The sequence below is a fragment of the Chiloscyllium plagiosum genome, chromosome 1 (assembly GCF_004010195.1).
Source record: "Chiloscyllium plagiosum isolate BGI_BamShark_2017 chromosome 1, ASM401019v2, whole genome shotgun sequence".
Lineage (NCBI taxonomy): Eukaryota > Metazoa > Chordata > Chondrichthyes > Orectolobiformes > Hemiscylliidae > Chiloscyllium > Chiloscyllium plagiosum.
The window spans coordinates 37927613-37952693 of record NC_057710.1 but is presented as its reverse complement, the minus strand read 5'-3'; the positions used below and the strand labels follow the sequence as shown (position 1 = coordinate 37952693).

The 25081-nt window shown below is 39.7% G+C and overlaps 1 protein-coding gene across 9 annotated transcripts in view; it reads left to right on the top strand.

Annotated features, from left to right (window-relative positions):
- Nucleotides 1-25081, top strand: part of tcf4 (transcription factor 4) — a 459054-nt gene that overhangs the window by 273739 nt on the left and 160234 nt on the right. Inside the window, exon 1 of one of the 9 annotated variants that reach the window (XM_043675018.1) lies at nt 24799-24868. The exons of the other annotated variants lie outside the window; for them this stretch is intronic. Coding sequence (XP_043530953.1) covers nt 24851-24868 — 18 coding nt within the window. The 5' untranslated portion in view covers nt 24799-24850. Of the gene's footprint in view, nt 1-24798; nt 24869-25081 lie in introns of those variants that run through there. 9 annotated transcript variants of the gene reach the window in all.

Genomic DNA, 25081 nt, shown 5'->3' with positions numbered 1-25081 from the left:
GGGTTGTTTGTTGTAGCAGTCCATGTGCGGTGTGGGAAGACATTTGGTGGTAAGGACTTTGAGAAGGCACTCAAGCCCTAAAATTATTGAACTCAAAATTGAGTCCTGAAGGTTGTAAGGTCCCCAATGGAAAGTGAAGTGCTGTTCTTCCAGCTTGCCGTGACATTTGCTGGAGGACTGAAGCAAGCTTGAGAGAGAGATGTTGGCCAGGGAATAAAAAGTATTTTAACTCAAACCTATACAAAGTAATAAAGTAATTAACTAAGCAGAGATGTGCTGTAGCTGTATGATGTGGGAGCTGGCTGATCCCATTGTGAATGGCAGTGACCACATCTGCAGCAAGTGTTGGTTGCTGGAAGAACTCCGGCTCAGAGTTGATGATCTGGAATCTGAGCTTCAAACACTGCGGCACATCCGGGAGGGGGAGAGTTACCTTAGTTTCAGGAGGCAGTCACACCTGGGAGATTAAGTAATTCACACTCGGTTAGTGATCAGGGACATCAGAGCGTGACTGTAAGTGAGGCAGTTAGGGGGAACTTGAGTTCAGGAGTGCAGGAGCCTCAGCCCTTGACCTTGTCCAACAGGTATGAGATTCTTGCTCCCTGTATGGATGAGGAAAAGGGCTCTGGACAGGATGAGCCAGCTGACCACGACACCATGATGCAGAAGGCCATTCAAGAGGGGGGAGCAAAAAGACAAATAGTTGTTATCGGGGATTCTATAATTAGGGGGACAGATACTATCCTATGGAAGCCGGATTGGGAGTCTCGCATGGTGTGTTCCCTGCCCGGTGCCAGGGTGCGGGACATCTCCGACCGGCTTGAAAGGATATTGGAGCGGGAGGGGGAGGATCCAGTTGTTGTGGTCCACGTTGGGACTAACAACATAGGCAAAGGTAGGGTGGAGGGCCTGTTTGGGGATTATCAAGCACTAGGAAGAAATTGAAGTACAGGTCCTCAAGGGTCATAATCTCTGGATTACTGCCTGAGCCACGTGCCAATTGGCATAGGGATAAGAAAATTAGGGAAGTAAACACGTGGCTAAGGGATTGGTGTGGGAAAGAGGGATTCCATTTCATGGGGCATTGGCATCAGTTTTGGAACCGGGGCGATCTGTATCTGTACCGTTGGGACGGTCTCCACCTCAACCGATCAGGTACCAATGTTTTAGCGAAGAGGATAAATAGGGTGGTCAGTAGGACTTCAAACTTCTTAGTTGGGGGGAAGGGAAAGTGAAAGCAACAGGGAGTATGGAGTCATGCCAAATTTCCTCAGCTGCCTGAGGAAGAAGAGGCGTTATTGGGCCTTTGTAACCAATGCATCCACGTAAAGAGTCTGAGAAAGCTTGTTGTGGATAACCACTCCCAGGAGCTTGACACTCTCCACTCTTTCCACCTCTGTGCTGTTAATGTGTAGGGGGGCATGAGTAACATCCCGCCAAAAGTCAATAATGAGTTCCTTGGTTATGCTGGCATTGAGAGCTAGGTTGTTCTCAGTGCACCACTTTTCCAGGTCTTCTAACTCCCTTGTGTAGTCTGTTTCATCGCCATCAGGGATTCAACCGACTATGGTGGTCATCAGCGAACTTGTAAATGGCATTAGTCTGGTATTTGGCGATTTAGTCATGGGTATACAGTGAGTACAGTAGGGGGATGAGTACGCACCCCTGGGATGCTCTAGTGTTGAATGTTAGTGAGGATGAAATATTGTCCCCAGTCTTCACTGATCGTGGCCTGTGGGTCAAGAAACAGTTGCAGAGAGTGGGTCTTACTAAGTTTAGTAGTCAGTCTCGAGGGGATAATAGTGTTGAAGGCTGAATTGTAGTCAATGGGTAGGATTCTTACGGAGCTGTTCTTCGTGTCAAAATGTTCTAGGGAGGAGTGAAGGGTAAGTGATATGGCATCTGATAAGGATCTGTTGGTCCAATAGGCAAATTGAAGTGGGTCAAGAGTAGTGGGGAGGCTGGAGTTGATTAATGCCATGACCAGCACTTAATGACCATCGTAGTAAGGGCAACTGGGTGGTAGTCATTGACACATGCTGCATGAGCCTTCTTAGGCACAGGGATGACGGATGATATTTCCAAGCCAGTGTTTATGAAGGTAGGTTAGCCAGTAATATTAGAAATGATAGTAAAAGTTTCTTTCAATACATAAGAAACAAACGACAGGCAAAAGTAGACATTGGGCCACTTCAAACTGATGCTGGAAAGCTAGTGATGGGAGATAAGGAAATAGCTGGAGAACTTAATAAGTACTTTGTGTCAGTCTTCACAGTGGAAGACCTGAGTAATATCCCAACAATTAAAGGGAGTCAGGGAGCTGAGTTGAGTATTGTTGCCATTACAAAAGAGATAGTGCTACAAAAGCTAAAAGGTCTTAAAATTGACAAATCTCCTGGCCCCGATGGGCTACATCCTAGAGTTCTGAGGGAGGTTGCTGAGGAAATAGCGGAGGTGTTGGTTGAGATCTTTCAAGAGTCATTGGAGTCAGGGAAAGTCCTGGATGATTGGAAGACCGCTGTTGTAACCCCATTGCTCAAGAAAGGATCAAGACAGAAGATGAAAAATTATAGGCCAATTAGCCTAACCTCGATTGTTGGTAAAATTCTAGAATCCATTGTTAAGGATGAGGTTTCTAAATTCTTGAAAGAGCAGGGTCGGATTAGAACAAGAGCTTAAAAATGTGTTGCTGGAAAAGCGCAGCAGGTCAGGCAGCATCAAAGAAGAAGGAGAATCGACGTTTCGGGCATAAGCCCTTCTTCAGAAATGAGGAGGGTGTGCCAAGCAGGCTAAGATAAAAAGTAGGGAGGAGGGACTTGGGGGAGGGGCGTTGGGAATGACAGGTGAGAGTGACAGGCCGGAGAAGGGGTGGGGGCGGAGAGGTCGGGATCAGAACAAGTCAACATGGATTTAGTAAGGGGAGGTGGTGCCCGATAAACCTGTTAGAATTCTTTGAAGAGGTGACAAGTAGGTTAGACCAGGGAAACCCAGTGGATGTGGTCTATCTAGACTTCCAAAGGCCTTTGATAAGGTGCCACACAGGAGGCTGCTGAGTAAGGTGAGGGCCCATGGTGTTCGAGGTGAGCTACTGGCATGGATTGAGGATTGGCTGTCTGACAGAAGGCAGAGATTTGGGATAAGAGGTTCTTCTTCGGAATGGCAGCCGGTGACAAGCGGTGTCCCACTGGGTTCAGTGTTGGGACCGCAGCTGTTCACGTTATATATTAATGATCTGGATGAAGGGACTGGGGGCATTCTAGCGAAGTTTGCCAATGATACAAAGATAGGTGGACAGGCAGGTAGTACTGAGGAAGTGGGGAGGCTGCAGAAGGATCTAGACAGTTTGGGAGAGTGGTCCAGGAACTGGCTGGTGAAGTTCAATGTGAGCAAATGCGAGGTCTTGCACTTTGGAAAAAAGAATACAAGCATGGCCTACTTTCTAAACGGTGAGAAAATTCATAAAGCCAAAGTACAAAGGGATCTGGGAGTGCTAGTCGAGGATTCTCTAAAGTAAACATGCAGGTTGAATCCGTGATTAAGAAAGCGAACGCAATGTTGTCATTTATCTCAAGAGGGTTGGAATATAAAAGCAGCAATGTACTACTGAGACTTTATAAAGCTCTGGTTAGGCCCCATTTGGAGTACTGTGTCCAGTTTTGGGCCCCACACCTCCGGAGGGACATACTGGCACTGGAGCGTGTCCAGTGAAGATTCATACGGATGATCCCTGGAATGGTAGGTCTAACATACGAGGAACGGCTGAGGATCCTGGGATTGTACTCATTGGAGTTTAGAAGGCTAAGGGGAGATCTAATAGAAATTTACAAGATAATACATGGCTTGGAAAGGGTGGACGCTAAGAAATTGTTTCCGTTAGGCGGGAGACTAGGACCCGTGGGCACAGCCTTAAAATTAGAGGGGGTCAATTCAGAACAGAAATGCAGAGACATTTCTTCAGCCAGAGAGTGGTGGGCCTGTGGAATTCATTGCCGCGGAGTGCAGTGGAAGCTGGGACGCTAAATGTCTTCAAGGCAGAGATTGATAAATTCTTGATGTCACAAGGAATTAAGGGCTATGGGGAGAAAGCGGGTAAGTGGAGTTGAAATGCCCATCAGCCACGATTAAATGGTGGAGTGGACTCGATGGGCCGAATGGCCTTACTTCCACTCCTATGTCTTATGGTCTTACAGTGGTGAAGTGGCAGGCAACAGGAGATTCAGGATCATTTTTTGCAGACTGATGTAGGTGTTCTGCTGAAGCACCTTCTTCTATGTCCTTCAAAAAGAAAGATCTTGGCTTATCTCCTAAACTTCCTGCACCATCTTTGCATTCCCTGAGCACCCAAATACATGTTGACCTCTGCCTTGAATGTACAAAGTGCCAAAGCACGCACTCACTCTTTAATATAGAGAACTTGAAAGATTCAAAACCTTCGAGTTGCAAAATTTCCATCTGTACCAAATGGCTGATCCCATATTCTAGATTTCCTACCTGGAGGAAACACAGCACCTATTTCAATTAATCACTTCTAATTTTTCACAAATCAGTAAACTTGGACTATTTGACCTACCAACCACCCTGGAACTAGTATATTTTGTTGCATTTTCTGTGGGGAAAATATGTACCACCATAGGTAAAGGAACTAAAACTGTATATAGGACTCAGCTGTGACCGCATAATTGTCCTGTAAAATTGTAGAGTCTGTGGTTCCTGGACAAAATATTTATTAGAATACACTTTTTTTTTAAAAATCATTCAAAATGAAGTTCTCCAATTCCTTTTAATATGTAAATTCCAATCTCACCATTGAGGTGTTGTTAAGTCCCCTTGGCTGATAGAATAAACTGGATATGCAACTTTTCTATTAATACTGATGTCATTCACAGTCCAAAAATTAAAGACGGATCTATTCCACAGGTATGATGTCATTGCTTATGTGATTTTGACAACTGAACAGTGATGCCCAAGGCTGTCCCATAGACCATAATTGCTGTCTGTGCCACAGAATCCATGTGGCACAGTTCGACTTTCAAATACTCTTTACATCTCTGTTTGCATTGTTTGAATTTAATAGATCCTAAGGTTTACACAAGTTTGTTTATCACACTTGTCACCCCATTGGTAACCAAACCTAAATTAGAATTATATATCTGATGGTACCAACAGCTAAGATACCTATAGATTAATGAAAGAATGAATTTAATCTTTAAATGAAGTTTGTGACATTCTGCATTATGTACTTAAAAACCTAAAATAACAAAATGCTTAGGTATGTATGCTACTAAATAATGCTAACTAGAATGATCAATATCCTTATAGGTTCTGTAATTTCAAATGATTCACATTGTTTTTCTTTTGGTATATTGCGAATATCTGGTAGTCTCCACTTGATGTCCTGTTCTGACTCAACTGGATAAGATTAGAATTAGTATTGGAACTAAGCAAGTTATTGCTGCTAATCAAGTATCATTTAAGGACAGCTAGAAATTGAGAAAATAAAACACGTTAACTCGGGAACAATTTCTTCACAAGTCATTTGCAACCTTATTAAGAACTTTTCACGAGTTAGTTGATCTCAGGGAAATCAAGCTAATCTTCGATTTAAGTTATTGTATGTAAAACAGGATCAGGATCATGCATTCTACATTATAAATTTTGCAACAATTACTTCCCTTGATGCTCAGGAAATATCATACCCACCTCTTACTCAGTTAGCTCTGTTGTAACTAAGACAACCCATCAACTTTGTAAAAAAAAAGACAGCAATATACAAGAACTATTTCTTGCTTTCTGTACCAAAAATTGGCTGTAGAATGAACAGATTTTACTTGGAAAGTTACTTCCAATTTGTTAAAGATTAGAGATTTTTTTAATGTGAATTGCAAAGTCCCTAGATGTCTCTAAAGGAGTGGAGCAAAAAAGCTGTAAGTAGTTTATCTGTTCCAACGTTTTTCCTTCACAGTCTATATTCTGATTCTAATTTATGAACACACCATAAATTTTAATTCCTTCACAACCTTGATCCTTATTCAGTGGATTCCAGTGGGATTCTATCATGCACAGACATTTTCTGAGACAAATTGCTTCTTATAATCAGGTAGAAGTAATGCCACTATAGTCCTAGTAGTTCATTCGACTCCTGTCTTATTAACGAGAGCCAATTGCTGGTGGTTTAACCTGAACATGACACTCCTCAGGTCAGGGAGAGGTTGAGAAGGAGAGTCCTTCACTGTGGAGGTTGAACCCATGCTGTTGGTGCAACTCTGCACTGCAAACCAGCCATCCAACTAACTGGTCCCCAAATTACAGGATAAATTGAGGGACACTTTTTATTTTAACTTAAATTTAAAGTAAACTGGAATGTTATCCAGAACGTATGAAAACCACAGGTTTTCACTTTACCTCCATGAATATTCACTTCCTCATTTAGTTCAAAGTCTCCTGACTGAGCCATCTCACTTCACATCAGTAAACGATATTACAATGCTATGATTCAAGATGTATCAGTAACTTTTTAAACTAGGGGTTGTTTAAAGTTTGACTTTTATTAAAGTTATTGCTTGATTCCACTTTTAACATTACATTTCTCAGCCACGGGGACTGCACACATACATTCTGTTAATATATAAAGCAGTGGCATACAATCAACTCACTCAGATCCATTTCTTTCGTGACCGCAACTAATCATTTCTGAGATCCAATCATGGCTGGAAAACCATCAGTACTAAGACCACATTTTCAAATGATAAGTGAAATCCCTGCACAACATATAACCCTCTTTTGGTGTTCCTGTTTTGGTGGAGGCATGCTTTACCATAAAGAAAAAAAATCTTCTTTAACTTATTCCACACACAGAGATTATGACTTGGTCTTAAATCTGTTGTCTAATCAATAGCCGGAGATTGGAACTCGAAATCAGGTGCACACTTTTGCCAAACTTTTTCAGTGTCCTGAAATCATATTGTTAATCCAATCTGAGACAAGCTTGCAGTCTTAAATAATGCAAGTTTCTCTGGAGCCGGTAAAGCTGCAGTTATAATGATTCAGTCCTTTACAAACTCTTCCACTGAAGGATGTCTGGGTTTTGTTTTTAATGATTAGTTTACTCACCACATAACTGGCTTGAGTGAGGCTGTCCATTTCCTTTCTCAGCCAGTCTGACATTTGTTACAAATCTCAAACTACTCTTTAGAAGGTGATAGTAAGCTACCTTCTTGAACAGCTACAGTCTGTGTGGTACGGGGCACCCACAGAGTTCCAGGATTTTGACCCAGTGATATTGAAGGAACATCAATACAGTTCCAAGCCAGAATTATATATAGTTTGAAGGGGAACTTTCATTTGGTGATGTTGCCATGTATACACTGCTGTTGTCTTCAATGTGATACATATTGTGGGTTTGGAAAGTTGTAGCACAGGAGACTTGGTGAGTTACTGTAGATCATCTTGTAGATGGTACATACTTACACTGTATATTAGTGGTGAAGGGAGTGAACATTTGATTGCCACAACATTTACAATCTTCAGTGGGCTGGATAGCATGAAGCTCCTCGAGTGTTAGACCTGTACACATCCAGGCAAGCGAGGAGTATTCCATCAAATTCCTCACTTGTGCCTTGTAAACAGACACTGCAGAGATAGGATGTGAGTTGGTATCTCCTGTTCTGCAAGGTATAGCTTCAACCAATGATATTTTGCCCCAATTTCTATTGACTCCAAATTTCTGGAGTTGCTTTGATAATACAGCCAGTCAGTTGAGTTCAAAGTTTCCTTGAGTTCAACTGTTTTGTCCATACCTGGATTAAGGCTGTAATGAAATCAGGAACTGAGTGGTCAAAAACTGACTGCCAGTATCCAGTTTTTTGATTAGATTCAATATTTAGATTAGATTCCCTTACAGTGTGGAAACAGGCCCTTCGGCCCAACAAGTCCACACCAACCCTCCGAAGAGTAACCCACCCAGACCCATTTCCTTCTGACTAATGCACATAACACTATGGGCAATTTAGCATGGCCAATTCCCCTGACCTGCACATCTTTGGACTGTGGGAGGAAACCGGAGCACGTGGAGAAAACCCACGCAGACATGGGGAGAATGTGCAAACTCCACACAGACAGTCACTCGAGGCGGGAATTGAACCTGGATCCCTGGTGCTATGAGCCACTGTGCCACCCCTAATGGGTACAGCTTGATGACACTGTCAATGACTTTAGCTGAGAGATATACTCTATGCTTTCAGTATGTACATAATAGGGTGACTTTACGGAGTCTGTACACTCAAGCAAGTAATTGGCTATGGTATTGCATTTCTAATTCCATCCCACTTCCTTTAATGGCTACTTTATTCTGCAACTGTGTGAATGGTGAATTAAACCCTATTTTCTTCCAACATGTCTTGTTCCCAATTCTCTGATATGGGTATTTGTATTGTTGTGTTTAAAAAAAAAAGCTTTAGATTACTTAGTGTGGAAACAGGCCCTTCGGCCCAACAAGTCCACACCGATCCTCCTAAGAGCAACCCACCCAGACCCATTCCCCTACATTTACCCCTTCATCTAACACTATGGGCAATTTAGCATGGCCAGTTCACCTAACCTGCACATTTTTGGAATGTGAGAGGAAACCGGAGCACTCGGAGGAAACCCACGCAGACACGGGGAGAATGTGCAAGCTCCACACAGAGTTGCCTGAGGCAAGAATTGAACCCGGGTCTCTTGTGCCATGAGGCAGCAGTGCTAACCACTGTGCCACCCAAATTTATATAAGATCTTTCATGACCCATATTTCAATAATACAATGGAGTATTTTTGAAGTGTGGTAACTATTATACTGTCCGAAACACAGCAGCCAATTTGAGTGTGATAAACCCTCACAAATAACAATGTGGTAATGACCACCAGATCTGTTTTAGTGATTTTGATTGTGAGGTGAATTACCCCTGCAATGGAACCAGCCAGGTCAGGGGTACAGGTAGTTCCTACTACCAACACCCTTATCCTGCAGTAATGAAATCTGGGGACATCAGGATTCCTGTAAACAGATCCTACTTGCCATTTTCGAATGGCTCCAAAATCCTTCAGACTCCATGAAAATCTGGGCCTTCGAACCTGAGTATTGATTATAATCCCACTCTGTCCACTGCCACTGCTGATCCATTTGGGATTTCTGTCCAAATGTCCTGCCACCTCTTTGGGTGGCAGAGTGGGAAAAACTGCCATACAGATAAAAGCCCATAGAATTCTGACCCAACACTGTAGAAGAAGCAGATGTGGTCTCATTTTATTGTTTCCTCAAAAGTATAACACTTCAGATAATGCAGCACTCTCTTAGTACTGCATTGAGACATCAACACAGTGAGTTTTGAGAAGATTTGTAGCTCAGTTGAAGTTTTGGGTGTAGGTTTGCTCACTGAGCTGCAAGGTTCTTTTCCAGACATTTCGCTACCTTACTAGGTAACATCTTCAGTGGGCCTCAGGCGAAGCAATGCTGAAAATTCCTGCTTTCTATTTATACGTTTGGGTTTCTTTGGGTTGGTGATGTCATTTCTTGTGGTGATTTTATTTCCTGTGGTGAAGTCACTTCCTGTTTCTTTTCTCAGGTGGTAGTAGATGAGGTCTAACTCGGTGTGTTGGTTGATCGAGTTCTGGTTGGAATGCCATGCTTCTAGGAATTCTCATGCGTGTCTTTGTTTGGTTTGTCCTAGGATGGATGTATTGTCCCAGTTGAAGTGGTGTCCTCCTTCATCCGTATGTGAGGATACTAGTGAGAGAGGATCATGTCTTTATGTGACTCATGTTTCTCAGCAACAAACCCAAACAAGCAAACAAAACACCTCCAGAAACCCTAGCCACTCTCCCCTACATCAAAGACATCTTGGAAATGACTGCCAGACTACTCAGACCCCTTGGCATCATGGTAGCATACAAATGCACCGACACACTAAAACAGCAGCTAATGAACTTGAAAGACCCTATACAGACAACAAGCAAAATTAAAGTCATTTACAAAATACCTTGCAAGGACTGTAGCAAACACTACATTGGACAAGCAGACAGAAAACTTGCTACCAGGATACGTGAACACCACTAGCCACAAAAAGACATGACCTTCTCTCACTAGTATCCTCACATGCGGATGAAGAAGGACGCCACTTCGACTGGGACAACACATCCATCCTAGGACAAGCCACACAAAGAATTCCAATCAGAACTCGATCAACAAACACATCGAGTTAGACCCCATCTACCACCACCTGAGAAAAGGAACAGGAAGTGACTTCACCACAGGAAATAGCATCACCACAAGAAATGACATCACCAACCCAAAGAAACCCAAACATATAAAGAGAAAGCAGGAATTTTCAGCATTGCTTCGCCTGAGGCCCACTGAAGATGTTACCTAGTAAGGTAACAAAACATCTGGAAATGAACCTTCCAGCTCAGCGAGCAAACCTACATCCAAAACATCAACATAGATTGTGTACTTAAATCCTAGAATTTAAAGCTGTCGTTTTCTGACTGAAACTAGAATGTTGTGAATGAACCAAAGCAGTATTTCTTCAGATAGCATTCCAAGATATGAACTTATCACTTTTTTTGTACTTTTACCTCAAGGACTCGTTTTATATTCTTTGTAGCTGGTGCTTTGAGCTTGAGTTTTCACCATAATGCTGCACAGCATAGGGATAATACATTGTATATATTTGTTCCTTACTAGAAGATAGATCCACAGACCACCTTCCTTACCTAAATTAGATTAGATTACATTAGATTACATTACAGTGTGGAAACAGGCCCTTCGGCCCAACAAGTCCACACCGACCCGCCGAAGCGCAACCCACCCATACCCCTACATTTACTCCTTACCTAACACTACGGGCAATTTAGCATGGCCAATTCACCTGACCTGAGGCGGGAATTGAACCCAGGTCTCAGGCGCTGTGAGGCAGCAGTGCTACCCACTGTGCCACTGTGCCGCCCACTTGCCAAATGTGGAGACATTATTGATAACTATATTCACCCAGATATTGGATATCAGGTATCTTTCTCTCAGTTGACTAAAGAGTGCTGAACCAGTTGTAGTATTCTGACTGCCACTTTGGCTGAGATCATTTCATTCAGTGAAAACTCTGAATTGAATCTGGGACTTCCATAACCTGGTAGCTGAGCTACCAATTGGAGTCTCATGGAGCCATAGAAAAACCGAAGTCCACTGTTCATCTGAAAGATGTAACTGAGTCTAATTCCCATATTTATTACTTTTGCTAATGTCAGTGAGTTACTGTATTCTTCAGCCTTAATGCAAGGTCTCTTAGTTTTGAAAGTTTTCTAGTTCTGTGTTTGATGGCTTCATTAAATGGTCTATGTTATCTGTATCTCTCATCATTTCAAAGGAAGGGGATCATCTCTCCTTTCAACTTCTTTGTAAACCAATTTAATTCTTAAGAATATCTTTCAATTTCCATTCCATGTACCAAAATCATTCTTTTTCTTTTCTGAACATTTTGCAAAGCAATGTCCAGAATTGCTCTGTTTCAACATGATTTCATTATTTAAATTGTGAAGGTATGAAACCTTAGTAGTCCAAGTGAACAATAGTGAACTTGTTTGAAGCACATTTTTTATGAAGCAGTGATGTTTATTAGTGGGTCAGATCGGCAAATAATGAAATGCCCTGCTCGTTATTAAGGTGCAGATGTAAAACGAAAAACCATTCATTTGCTTTCTTATATAGTTGATTCTGAATGCCATTACAATATTGGCAGGATTGTTTATAATCCTCAAAGGTCAACATACAGATGATGCTGTTTCTGACAGTAAATCCAGGCCGTAAAGATTGCTTCAGTGGAACTGGTAGATAGTTTCTTTTAATATTTGTTTCATGTGGAAGTTACATTAGACCATTGGAATGTAGGAATGAGAAAAAAGTCTTTCATCCAACCCGGATGATTTTGCTTCATTCGCATATGAAGACAGTTTAGGTAATTAAATGGGGGGAAAAAAAAACATTTGTGGACATGGGTCCATGGAGGAATTACATGTGATTAGAACATTTTTTAAGCTGTATTTTCACTCCACCCCTTCTCCCGAGAGCTAAATCATCTTGACGCACTCAGAATTGCATGTATTTCCAGTTTATTCTGCACACTCTTCATCATTGCCTCCTATATAGAAAATTGAGTGGCATTTTAAGTTAGATTTTTGTAAGGAGTTGTATACTTTGGAATTTAGTTTACATTTATTTTTACGTCTTGTCAAAACAAAAGTATCTCAAAACTATCACACACACAAGTTCATCACTTTGCAGATTTACCCATCTGCAAGCTGCTTTTTCCAAGATTCAGACTTGACAAGCTGGCTGATCAGGCATTCTTTGTTAGTTGCAGAGATCTAAAAGTCATCCTGATATTACAATGCAACTGAATGGGAGCTGTTGCCAAAGATTATCGTACTCATTTTCGAATACATTTACAGATTGTGAGCAAAGAATAAGTAAATAACATTTTACTATCACTTGTCCAACTTCCTTAGTATTTGTGCCTGTATCTCAGGATAGTTCAACTCCTCTTGAGCTTCATCACAAATGCTGAAGATCTAAGATTCTTTTAATGCATTGTTCAGCTCAAACCTTCCTCCACTTCAAAGGCAGATTGTTGTAAGAATTAAATAGCTCATATCAATGCCCATAGATAATTTTAATGACATTGTTTTATTTTATTTCCATTACTTAAATCTGTTGCCCAAGAATTATTGTGTATTTATTCAAAAATTAAAATGTTGACATATTCTACTGTACAGTCCTGTACCTTTCTTTACAGTGAATGTATTTAACAATTATGTTGCAAAATAAAATTGCTGCGTAGAAACAGAGCCACTAAAGTGATATTGAACCACCTGGGGTGGGATAAAAGAAAAGTTTCATGCAGGCCAGTTTTGCAGGTGATTTTCTAAAATATTGCATACCTTGTGGTTGAGATATGAAATACATTTCTTGATGAAGTTTTTTTATTGCTAAGAATACTTCAATATCTGGGAAACATTTGTTTAGTTACAAACTATTCAGTGGTCATCAGTAAAAGATATGTTTTGTCATTAGCCTCGTAAAAATCATTTTTAAAATTGTTTCAACAGCTTTTATAATTCATTTGTGGTAATTGCTGATTTGTAATATACAGAAGTCATTGCGCAATTTCAGTGCTGTCATTCCCTACATTTCATTGAACATATGTATCAGTTCAATGAGGAGACTCTGTAGTACCTACTTAAAATTTTCAAGATTTTGCAGGGTTAATCAAGCAACCTGTTCACAAGAATAAAGGGCTCAAATTTCATCGAGTTCAGCAAATAGGAATTTAAGAGCAAAAAGGGCAGAACTTTTAAACATTACATGCTTGGTTTTCATGAAATGAATTGCCAAATGATTCAGTGTGTTGCTGCAAAAAAAAGGACTGCAAGATGCTAAACAGGTCCGATTAATTTTTCAGTTATTTTTCTTAATACTAAATTCTTGCATTTTTTTCCTTTTTTCTGAAGAGGATGTTGTTACCAGATATTCCCTGGCTCATTTTGTAAATGTAATTACAGAAAAAGAACCAGAACCAGAAATTACTGGAGAAACAGTAGGATAAGTTCTGAAGAACGGTCACTGGACCCAAATCGTTAACTTGTTTTCTCTCCATGGATGCTACCAGACCTACTGAGTTTCTCCAGCAATTTTTGCTTTTGTTTCAAATCTCCAGCATATGCAGTTGTTCATTGTATTACAGAAAAAGCTGTAGCCTGACTCTGCTTTCCACTCAGTTGCAATGACCATTTTGTCAGCATTTGGCCGAAATCAACATAACTCTCAGAAATGAATATTAGCCCGGACTTTCCGACAGCCAGTCAGTTGGTTTTCCGTTGTTGATAGATTTTGCACATGGGTCCCTGCAGAATCCCCCTTGTAGCAAACTCCTGGATTGTACATGACTTGGAAGGTTCCACTGGGTAATTCCTCTAGACCTGGAGCCCTCCAAAAGTTTCTATTTAAATTAGAGTTTACAATGAAATTAGTGGCCACTCAGGAAAAGTTAGAGTCTAACTCCTGAGTAGTTATTCAACAAATTTCATACTTATTGTACATAAACCCCAACTACACCTCCCCCAAAACACTTAAAAACTCCAGACCCTGACCTGACACAATCCCTCTGGACCTGAAGCGCATCCGATCACTACCCTAATGTGGATCACACCCCCCCCCCCCCCCCACTTCAATCCAATCCCACTTCAACTCATCTGAACCTGTACTCCTACATTCGCCTGCTTCCTGTTTCTTGTGACTGGTTCTGCCTCTGCCCCGCCCAACCTCTGGGATCTGATATCCCTCTTTTCACACCACTGAACATGAGCCCTTGCTCTCCTTTGTTCACCCCCCCTTTTCCCAACCAGACACCTCACCTCCAGCACTCCTACCAGACTGGATTGCTTCCATCCACCCAACAATACCCTAAATACTGCATCACCTATTTAGTCAAGATTAGAGTGGTGCTGGAAAAGCACAGCAGGTCAGGCAGCATCCGAGGAGCAGGAGAATCTAAACTTCGGGCAAAAGCCCTTCAGGAATGATTCATTCCTGATGAGGGGCTTTTGCCTGAAACGTCAATTTTCCTGCTGCTCGGATGCTGCCTGACCTACTGTGCTTTTCCAACACCACTCTAATCTTGATTCTAATCTCCAGCATCTGCAGTACTCACTTCTATCTATTTAGTCTCCCAGCCAATTCGCACCCTATTCACCGGCACTCTACCCTTACCTAGCTGACACCCTAACAACACATCCAGCTGGAACCTCCCTTACTATAACTCCCTACCCTCCCAGCACCATCTCCACACTCACCATATGTACTTATCATTTGACAGCTGCAAAAGTGGTTGTCTGTGATTCTGTCTGTGGATCTTTTAATTCTAGAATAAAAAGCTGACTGCTGTGAAAAGGGGCCATCATTTACCATCCCCCAACACAAAAGATCTATCAGAATGCAAATATGACTCCCTGATTGGAATATCTGCTAGAAAAATACAACTCGCTCCTTTCGTTAAGAAAAGGGTTAGACAGATAATCTGTGTGAGATTGCCATTCCTTGGGAAATCCAGCACATTAAGAAAAATTATCTTCAGCGTGTCAATTTTCTGCTGTCTCTTGCTGTAATATAAGAATGAAACATACTCAAAGGTATGCTAAAAACATAATAATTAATTCTATTGTTCTCACTCACATAGATTAAGTCATATGAGTTGTTTTTACTGTTATGGAATCTTCAATTGCTTCAATGAAATTTCCACTACCATGAGGTTAGAAATGAGGGGGTTTGCTGATGTTTGCACAATGGATCAGTACTATTTATGACTCTTCAGGTACTGGCCGAATGCAGCAAGAAGTTAATAAAACCAAGAACTAGGCTGATAAGTTGCAAGTCGCATTCGTGCCACACAATTGCCCTAGAATGACCATCTCCAATATAACAGATTTGAAGCATCATCCTTTGACATGCAATTACTCCCCTACTATCAGCATTGATATGGCAGGCCCAGTTCAGTTTCTGGTTAATGTTGTGACCACAAGAGCAGGTTAGAGCCTGGAATCTTGCATTAAGTAGCTCAACTACTATCTCCAGTTCATTATCTACAAAGCACAAGTCAGGAGTATGGTCAAATACTACCCCCTTGCCTGGAAAGGCGCACCTCAAACAGCATTCAAAACATTGGACACCATGCAACACATAACAGCCCTCTTGGTTGGTACTCCATCCATCACATTCAATATTCAATAATACGCACAGTGGCAGTAGTCACGCATCTAACTTCCTTTGACAGCCTCCTCCAATTCTGTTGCCTCCACTTAGAAGAACAAGGGTTGTATGTACATGGGAGCACCACCAGCTACATGTTGCCTTCCTGATCACAAACCTGACTTGGAACCTTATGCTACTCCTTCACTCAAAATCCTAGAACACCCTCCTAAATACAATCTGGATTTCCCTACATTCCAACAACGGGTTAACACTTATATCCCATGAGTGCAATGTGTTCAGCTCCCTTTACCATCCTGCAGATAATTGGCTAAATATTATAGGGCAAGCCAAAATGATGTGCAGAAACCCACCCCAAAAAGAAGATCAACTGTGGTGAGCCAATAGACAGGAAAAGTCAAATTTCTGCCTGTTACACTCTCTGAGCTGTCCATCAATCTGGTTGACCAGCAGCTCCAACAGTCCCAGAAGCATAGAGCCTGATAAAAGGCTGTGGTAGTACTGCAGGAAGGTTCGTAAAGGAGGTCCATTGGAACCCAGATCAAGATATTTTGAGGGAGGCATTGGCAGGGAGTGTTAACCAACCTAGTGAGATGGGGTGGGGGAGAGATATGGGGTTTTGAGTCTTGAAGAACAGGGAGGAAATGAGTACGTTATCATCTCTGCAATAGTCAAAAGGACATCTCCAAAAATGGAACAGTTTCTTCTTGCATTTTTAAAGATGTTTTAAAGAAAACAAATGGGCTGTCTATCGAGAGCATTCTGTCTGAATGTATCACTACCTGGTGTGGCAACTGTACCATTCAAGATTGGAGACGGTTACAGAGAGTGGTGAACTTGGCCCGGACAATCAAAAGGCCAACCTCCCATCTATAGAATCCATTTGCCAGGCCCACCATCAAGGAAAGGCCCCCAGCATTCTCAAAGATCCATTTCACCCTGGCAATGTTTTTCTATAGCCTCTACCATCGGGGAGAAGGTACTGAAGCCTGAACACGCACCAGCCAGTTTCGAAAGTTTCTAACCTACTGTTGTTAGAATACTGAATGGACTCTCAAACCCTTAACATTCGCCTGTACTTGTGTTTTGGTTTTTGCTGCTGTTTACCTATTATTTACTTATCTATGCAATTTAACTGTATTGCTCACAAGACAAAGCTTTTCACTGTGCCTTGGTTCACGTGACAATAAATTCAATTCAATCTGCTTACACCAACCATTTCAAAGTGTAGGTAGGATAATATTATGCCCGAAACGTCGATTCTCCTGTTCCCTGGATGCTGCCTGACCTGCTGCGCTTTTCCAGCAACACATTTTCAGCTCTGATCTCCAGCATCTGCAGACCTCACTTTCTCCTCAGGATAATATTGGGGCCAATTGAGCTTTTATCAACCTCCATTCACTCCTAAGTATTTAATTACATCAAGTGGGGGTGGGCTGCTCTGTGTTCATCCATCCTCCGTTTGGCGGTGACTTTGGGGGCTGTATGGAAAGGTTGTAGGCCAGTTTTTTTTTTCTATCCCCATGCTGAAAACACAGCAACAAGGTACATAATATACAGCCCAATGCATAAGATCTTGCATTCATTAAAACTCAAACTTTTAAACAGCTAGTATTATTTCCCTTACAAATGGCAGACAATGACCGACACCAATAAGAGATATCCTAACCACACTTCTTGACATTTAATAGCATTACCATCTTCAAGTCCCACCACCCTCCAAAAATAGTTGTATGTCTCCATTGACTGACAAGTTAAGTGGTCCAGCTTTCCAAATATTATAGCTACAAGGACAGGCCATATGCTGGGAATTCTACGATAAGTGATTCACCTCCTGATTCCCCAAAGTTTTTCCATCGTCTGCAAAGCATGAATCAGGATTGTGATAGAATTCTGTCCACTTTCCTGGATAAGTGCAGCTCCAGTGACGCTTAAGGAGCTAAATACAATGCAGCACAAAGTAGCCTGCTTGCTTACTAGCTTAAGTGTTACCAATAATGGTTATCATCTATCACCCATGTTGAGGTAAAGCCATTTGATTCTCTAATATCCTTTTAGCAAGCCAATCTGCCATTCCTCCCTGGTCTGGTACATGTGACCTACCACGGCTCTGACATGGCTGAGCAAGCCAAGTTGAGTTGAGGGCATTTGGGATGGGCCCACGATGTGGGCATTCCATGACTGAGTAAAAAGAAATCAGTTCAGATGAGGACAGCTCACAAAATTAACTGGTATGAACTGGAATGTTGGTGGATGTACCAGCTGTACCTTGGTCTGTGCCGAAGATAGGATGGGTTATCTCTGTGTTTCTGTATAATTTGGCAATAGGGTGAAGGAGTCCACAGTTGAAAAGTTTGTTGCACATTCTGACCAGGGTACTGTGGTGCACTCTAAGCTTGCCTGTTCACGTGGACCTAAATTGCAGCAATTTTACATATTTCCAAAGCAAAAGAGGTAAAAACCGGGGCAAAGCAAGGGCAATTTTATTCACAACAGGAGGAATGTTAGTTCTGCTCTTTGCAGTTTCAAATATTTTCAATTCTCAGTTTTGTTTTCCAATTTTAAGACCATTTTAATGAAATATATAATTTTAGTTAGTGAGAAACATGATGAGAGATTTTGATTAACTATTGGAGTTTATCTTTTAACAAACATATATGATCTATACATGTTGTTTTGAGTCACTCATGAACCAAAATGTTGGCATATCCTCAACTGGTTACGTAGTCTCAACATTTTGTTCATCTGTAGGAAACTTTATTCCAAATGATTAGATGTTTTCTGTTAGTCTGTGTTGCAGGTTTGATTTTTGGTGATTAATAGCATTAATCCAGATCTTTGCAATAATTAAAATAATTTGTAAATTATAACCCTGGTAGTTTTGAGTTGTTTAGTACCGTGTGCTTTTGTGTTATTGCGGAAGTATAGTAAAAGAATTCATATTAAAGACCTTTTTTTCAGACATAGTTCAATTTTTTTAAACTAATGTTGCCTTTTGACAGGTTATCTGTAATTTTGGTTAAAAATATAAATGGTAGAAATGTATATATTTAAAAATGTTGGATATGTAAAGCAAGCCAGTCAGCATCTGAAAGGAAAACTGAAATAAAAGATTCTGATTTCTGGTAAATGTATTCCATCAGAAGCCTAATGTATTTGTTTTTTTTAGGATGTTAAATGGATGTTGTTGCTGCTATTTTGTTCTGCCTGAATTGTTAAATTTTTTTCCAATCCTTTCTGATTTTAGCCTTTCCGTAGTTTTCCTGATTATTTTTGTCATTGTTTTTTCATTGCTTTTATAGTTCATAATGTTTAGTGTTTTTTGAGGTGCACGTGATAGGGATTTTAATGAGTTATCGTAGGTTTTGTTTGTTTTAGATGCAGCATATTTGATAGTTACATTATTTTATGATTTCGTAATTCTTATGTCCACTTCTGCATCTCGTTAGCATGTTAAATTATGTCGACATAAAATGCTATTGCATTTAGATATATTTATTTTCTAAGGCTGCAGAATGCATTGTCTGTATTTTTGTTGTTATGTCTCGAGTTGAGGATCCATCCAAATGAAAACTTAAATCTTATTCTTGGAGGAAAACAGTAAACAAATGAACCCCAAGTTTACCTGTAAATACTAGAAGGAAAATTCAATTGTAGTAACATTGCTGCTGGCCTGCATTAAGTTACTTGCTGGTTTTATTTTCGTATAATACTTATCCAGGCTTTCCTAGCTCTCTTGGAAAAAGACACTGATTCCAGATTCGCAACTTCCCAGGGTTTTATAATGCTATTTTAGTTTTTGTTAAAGAATGCTTAGTGAGCCTCAAATTTTATTAGCGTTTTATACTTTAATAACTACATATATATTTTCTAATTAGATTTATTACTTCAGAAATGTGTTTTAGAATAGGACTTGAAAATCTCAAATTTCTTCATGTTGTAATTGCTTAAGCATTCCTTTTAATTATTAACAAAAAATACTTTTTATAAAATATGGAAAAGTGACTGGACTTATAGAAAGATACTTTTATAAATAAATTAACTCATAAAATCTTGAAATTTTTCTACAATAAGATTTGAAATAACTGTTTAAAACACTGAGGAATAGAACTAAAAGAATTGAGCATCATCTTCCTGGGCAGCTAGAGCAACAGTTGAACTCCACCCCTGCAGTGGGGCTCCAGCTCCCCGAAGTACTGAGATCTAGCTGCAAAATAATGATGGAATTTAGAATGACAACTCCACATAACAACGTTTTTGAATTGAGAACCACTTTCTGGAAGTTTCTTTTTTGCTATAATTGTGAAGGATAAAAATCATTTATTTCTGAAATTGAGTTTTGTGTAGTTTGTGCCTGGTTCCAGTCGTTCCCTGCTAACTCAGATGTTTAGGATTATATGCAGTTTTCTGATATGCCTGAGTGTGTTCAGCCTTGAAATATGAATTAAGGACATCAAATTACTCTCTTTAATGGTATGTTGATTTAATTTTTAAGGTTTATGGGCTAATTTCTACCAAAACGCATAGTAAAATCTACTTTAAAAGCCCATTCAGCTTTGGTAATATGTTGCTGTGTGCGCGTGTGCATTTGCAAGCCTGCCATAGCTCATTGTGTGACACTGGCCTTCTAGCTATGCTAAAGGGTCTACTTAGAATTGCAGTGGATTCAGCTCCCTAGAATGGTCATCAAATATCTGAGATAAATGGGACATTACTTCATAGATACCCTGGTTGCATGTGGTATCTTGTTTTCTATCAAAGAAAAATCCATTGACTCCTTGGAAGGTGAATAGGTTAACGCTTAAGAAGATTTCCAACCTTTATTTTGAAAAGAAACTTTTTTAAATGGTAGGTGTCTTATTAGTTGTGCTAACCGTCACTATTCTGGGACTAATGTTTTTGAAAAGCATTTAACAAGACAACAGTATGGTTTAGTGGGATAACTGGTCAATGAACTTGATTGAAGTATCAGGGTTTTCAGTGTAACACAGCACTATGTAAATAGGAACATATTCCATCTGATGGCCAAGTAATCAAGGAAATTTAAAATATTAATTTCTCTGCTGAGTTTTACAAATGCAGATTCACTACTGCTAATATTTAGGAAATACAGTCATGTGATAGTACAGATTTAATGCACTGCAGAGTGCAGCAGATTATTTGCCTTTTCCAAACACTTTCTCAAGATTTTGCACATTTTCCATTTAATTTCCAATTCTCAATCACCTTTTCTTATTCCTTTGCTTTCAATTTTTTTAATAATGAGATTGAGGTGTCATATTTTATTAGAAAAATTGCCAATTGCTTAATGTGGGATGGCTGAATCAAATGGATAAATTTTGAAAACATACTATGCATGTACTTAGCAGATTTGTTTTATATAAGTTATTTTACTAATTATATTTGCAGATGAAAAATCTGCAGCCTAATTATACTCAAATCTTCCTCTCAAAATTCTTGAAGCTCATATTTTTGAAGTTATTGGGAAATTAGCATTTCAATATTTACTCTTGTCAAAAAATTATATCCAACTTCCATAAAAATTATTATAAATCTGTGATTTTTACAAGAAGTAAAAATTGTTTTACTGTATATAGAAAATGTATGCATGTAATTAATAAGGAAGTATTTCAAGCCTATTTTGTGGTCTTGAGCACAGGCAGAAATAATGTTAACTCATAATATTTGGTCTGGTTTATGATTACATCTGAGCCCTTTGTTCAATTTAAACACCAGTAGCCAGTGTATATTAGATTATGTTTAAACTGCAGAAGATCTTGCAAGTTCACAGTGAATTAAATAACTACCAACATTGCAGTGCTATGGAGGCAAAGTTTGTCATTTGAATTTTGAACCTTGTTTGCAGAAATAGTCTTGGAAATATGTATCAATTAAAAGCTGCATTCTTCCCTAGGAAGGAGGAACCAGAAGAGGTGGTTTCTGGTTTCCCCAGTCTCACCTTTTAAATTCATGATAATGTTTAATGCTGGAAAAGACTTTGTAACTCAGCCCACGTTTTTTTCTTAAATTTGCCACAAGTAATTGCAGTGTTGCTTTTTCCTATCTGTGAACATAAAAGGACCAGTTATTGTTTTCGGTGGTATCATTACTTTTTGATTTCAAAAATTCTAAAGCGCTCCAGTGAACATAAATTGTGCTGTTGTTCAAGTTTGACGTTTGTCCAGATTTTCAATGCAGCACAGTGTAGATGAATAAAAGGGTACTTTTGTTTATTTTCAAAAGAAGCAGTATACTGAATTTAGAATTTGTTTATGTACACATATTTTATGAATAAGGATAATTTTTGGATATCTGAAGTATAAAATATGTGTACACATTTTCAGATTTTGGCATATATGTTATTACAAATAAATCTTCTGTGTGCAATTTAATAGTGAAAATAGGCAACTGTCCTATAGCTGTATTTCTGCACTCCCACATTCACGTTGAGACAAATAAATATCTTTCTGGGAGAGGGAATTATTTTGCTTCGTTAACAGAATGTTGGTGTGTTCCAGGTTGTTAATTGGCACAGCATCCCGAGGATTTTCATCACAGTGGTCCACGGAATTTTTTCCCTATTATTTTGAACAGTAATTTTCTTTTAATGTTTAAATATCTATTCATGTCTTTTAAAGCAACAAGTTATGCAGCACTGAAAAGTATGCTGAAGGTATGAATAACTTATTTGAATGTTTTAACTACCTTTATTTTGGAGGGGGAAAGTGGATTACAGCTAAAGAATCACCATAAGGTCTGCATCGCATTTTTAATTTAGTAACTAACATATGAATACATTTGCATATTAATTAGTTGCAGATTAAATCATGCATACATAAGAGCTTCCTTACTGCGTTCAATGTTTGTCAAAAGCCCCAAGTCTAAGCTGATGGTTGCTGTGTAAGAAAAAACTGCCCAGTTTTTTTTTAATTCATTTATATATAGATCTGCTATCAGTCACGCATACACTATTTTTTTTAAATTGTGGTCAATCTTGCATAATGGCATCTGATACCTGTATGTCCCTTCTGAGCATATTTTCAGTGCATCAATTTCCTGTTCATAATCATGTTAAACACCCCCTTAATTGCATAGCATATGTTAACTCTTTAAACACTGACTGCCTTCTGAATGATTCAAATACTTTTTTTCTTTTTTTGCTTAAAGTTTCTAAATAAGTACTTTTGCTTCATGTTTTAAATGTATTAATTATAATGCATTGAATTTGAGTAAGAGTGCAGAGAAAACCTACAGGCAATCTCATTTATTTTTGCAGATAGAAATAGAGAATTTCAACTTAATATAGTGTTCCTCAAAACTCTAAACATTTTTGTAAACCAAGAAAAGAAATCCACTTAATTACCGAAAGAAAAAAATTGCTTATTGCTGTCTGAATGTAAACAAGCTGTAACAGGAGGAAGTGCCATCCAGTAATCTCGTCCAGAATGCCATTGAGCAAAGGTTCAGCATTTCATAATCCCCATCTAGACCATGTTGTTACTGTGAAGTCCTGAATAGACTCCGTTGGACATTGATTCCGTTGGGGGTGGCCGAGAGAAAGGGGAAGGAGGTTAACTCTTTTTTTGGTTTAGGTCTGTGCCAACTATGACTGTGGGTCCAGATGTCAAGTATCAATGCACTACATAACCTGGAACTGTGATGATCTTGCATAGCGGGGTTGGGGGGCGGATTAGCGCTTGCGATGACATCATTACAGCCGTACCAGGAAATCGGTTATATAAAAATTGGCAAGAGAATTAAATAAACGATACAACTCGTTGTTTTGTATGATTCCTTGCGCCGTGATCAATCTGCCCTGCGCTCTCCACTATTCAACGAATTGTTAGTCTTTTCACTTAACCGTTATTAATTCATACATCCCTTTAATATAAGCTTCATCAAATTCTGATCCCAACTCTGTGGACCCAACAAGGTGTTTGCTGTTCAAATTGGAGGAATTTTCTTTGAAATTTGATTTGTCAATACCTTTTTTAATCTGTTTTTCCTTTTCCTACCTTGCTTGAGTTTTTTTTTCCCAAATGTTCGTCCAATTGGTCAGCAACACTTGTCCCTAGACGGGCAGGTATAAGAAGTCGCTTGTTGTGACTTTAATTGCATCTTTAGCTGGTCAGAAGCTGACCCCCTGCACCACCTCAACAGTTGTGATTGAACAGCAATTTTCCATCAGCAAATTTAAGTAATTTCATGGGTCCGATTTGACAGATTGCAGTCAGCAAATGTCACCCAATTAGTTCAGATCAATCGCTGGCCAAGAAAAAAAATGTTTGGATTGATGTCATCTGTGCCCTCACCGAATAACCTTTCAATAAATAGATTTATTTTTCAAAAGTAATACTGAAAACCTTTTTTTAAAAGAACTGCCAAAAATATGTAAGACTGGCATCAGAACGGACAGATTAATATTTCAGCTTGATGCCCTTTGTCAGTTCTGATACTTAGCTGAAAACATCAAGTCGTGTTTTTTTTCATACGGTGACAGGCTTGCCGTATATCTCCAGTGTTTTGCTTTTATAACCCACTTGTCTGGTGACTTTTATCAAGGATGGAATTTCTCAAAATTTCCTGAAACAGACACCAATCCCTCCCCCAAAGAAAATTCCCAGAAGCGAACGTTGCTAGCAAGTTTGCACCCCCTATTGGGTAGGGGGAGCACTAATAGACTTCACCCTCCCGTATTTGTATGTTTGAAAGCGCATGGCTATGATATTTCAGGTGTTTTGCCGAGTCTAAACGACTTGTTTAAAATTGGTTTTAATTTGGTTTTTTTTCCTGTCTGCACTGGCTTCGTGTAGCTGGGTCTTGTGTAGCCAGATCAACCAAGCTGCAAAATCGCTCAGTGCAGTGCTCTTAATCACGGTTTGCTAAAACGTACCCACGTGTGGACGTGGGTGAGGGCAGGACGCCTGATGATGACCCCGTTTTCAAATGTCCCTCTCTCTTTAGTGTTTCATGGAAAGAACGGGTTAACAGAAGGCCCGTGAATAATCGCCCAGCATGGTTGTGTAAAATTATGGAAAAATTACGGAACAAATTAATTGTCTAATGAAAGCTGAAATTTTGGTACGATCCTTTTTAAAAGGTACAGTATCAGGAATCTGAGAGGAGAGGGGTGGTTAGCATGGGACTGATCATTCTTGGGGAAAATACGTTCCCCGCGGTCTCATTTCACTGCGGGCAAGTCTGCCTTTACTGGAGCAGGGGGAGAGATGAAGCTGAGGAGGAACTTGGGGCAAAAGAAGCGAATGAAAAATAACTCACTTTTTAAAAAAGCAA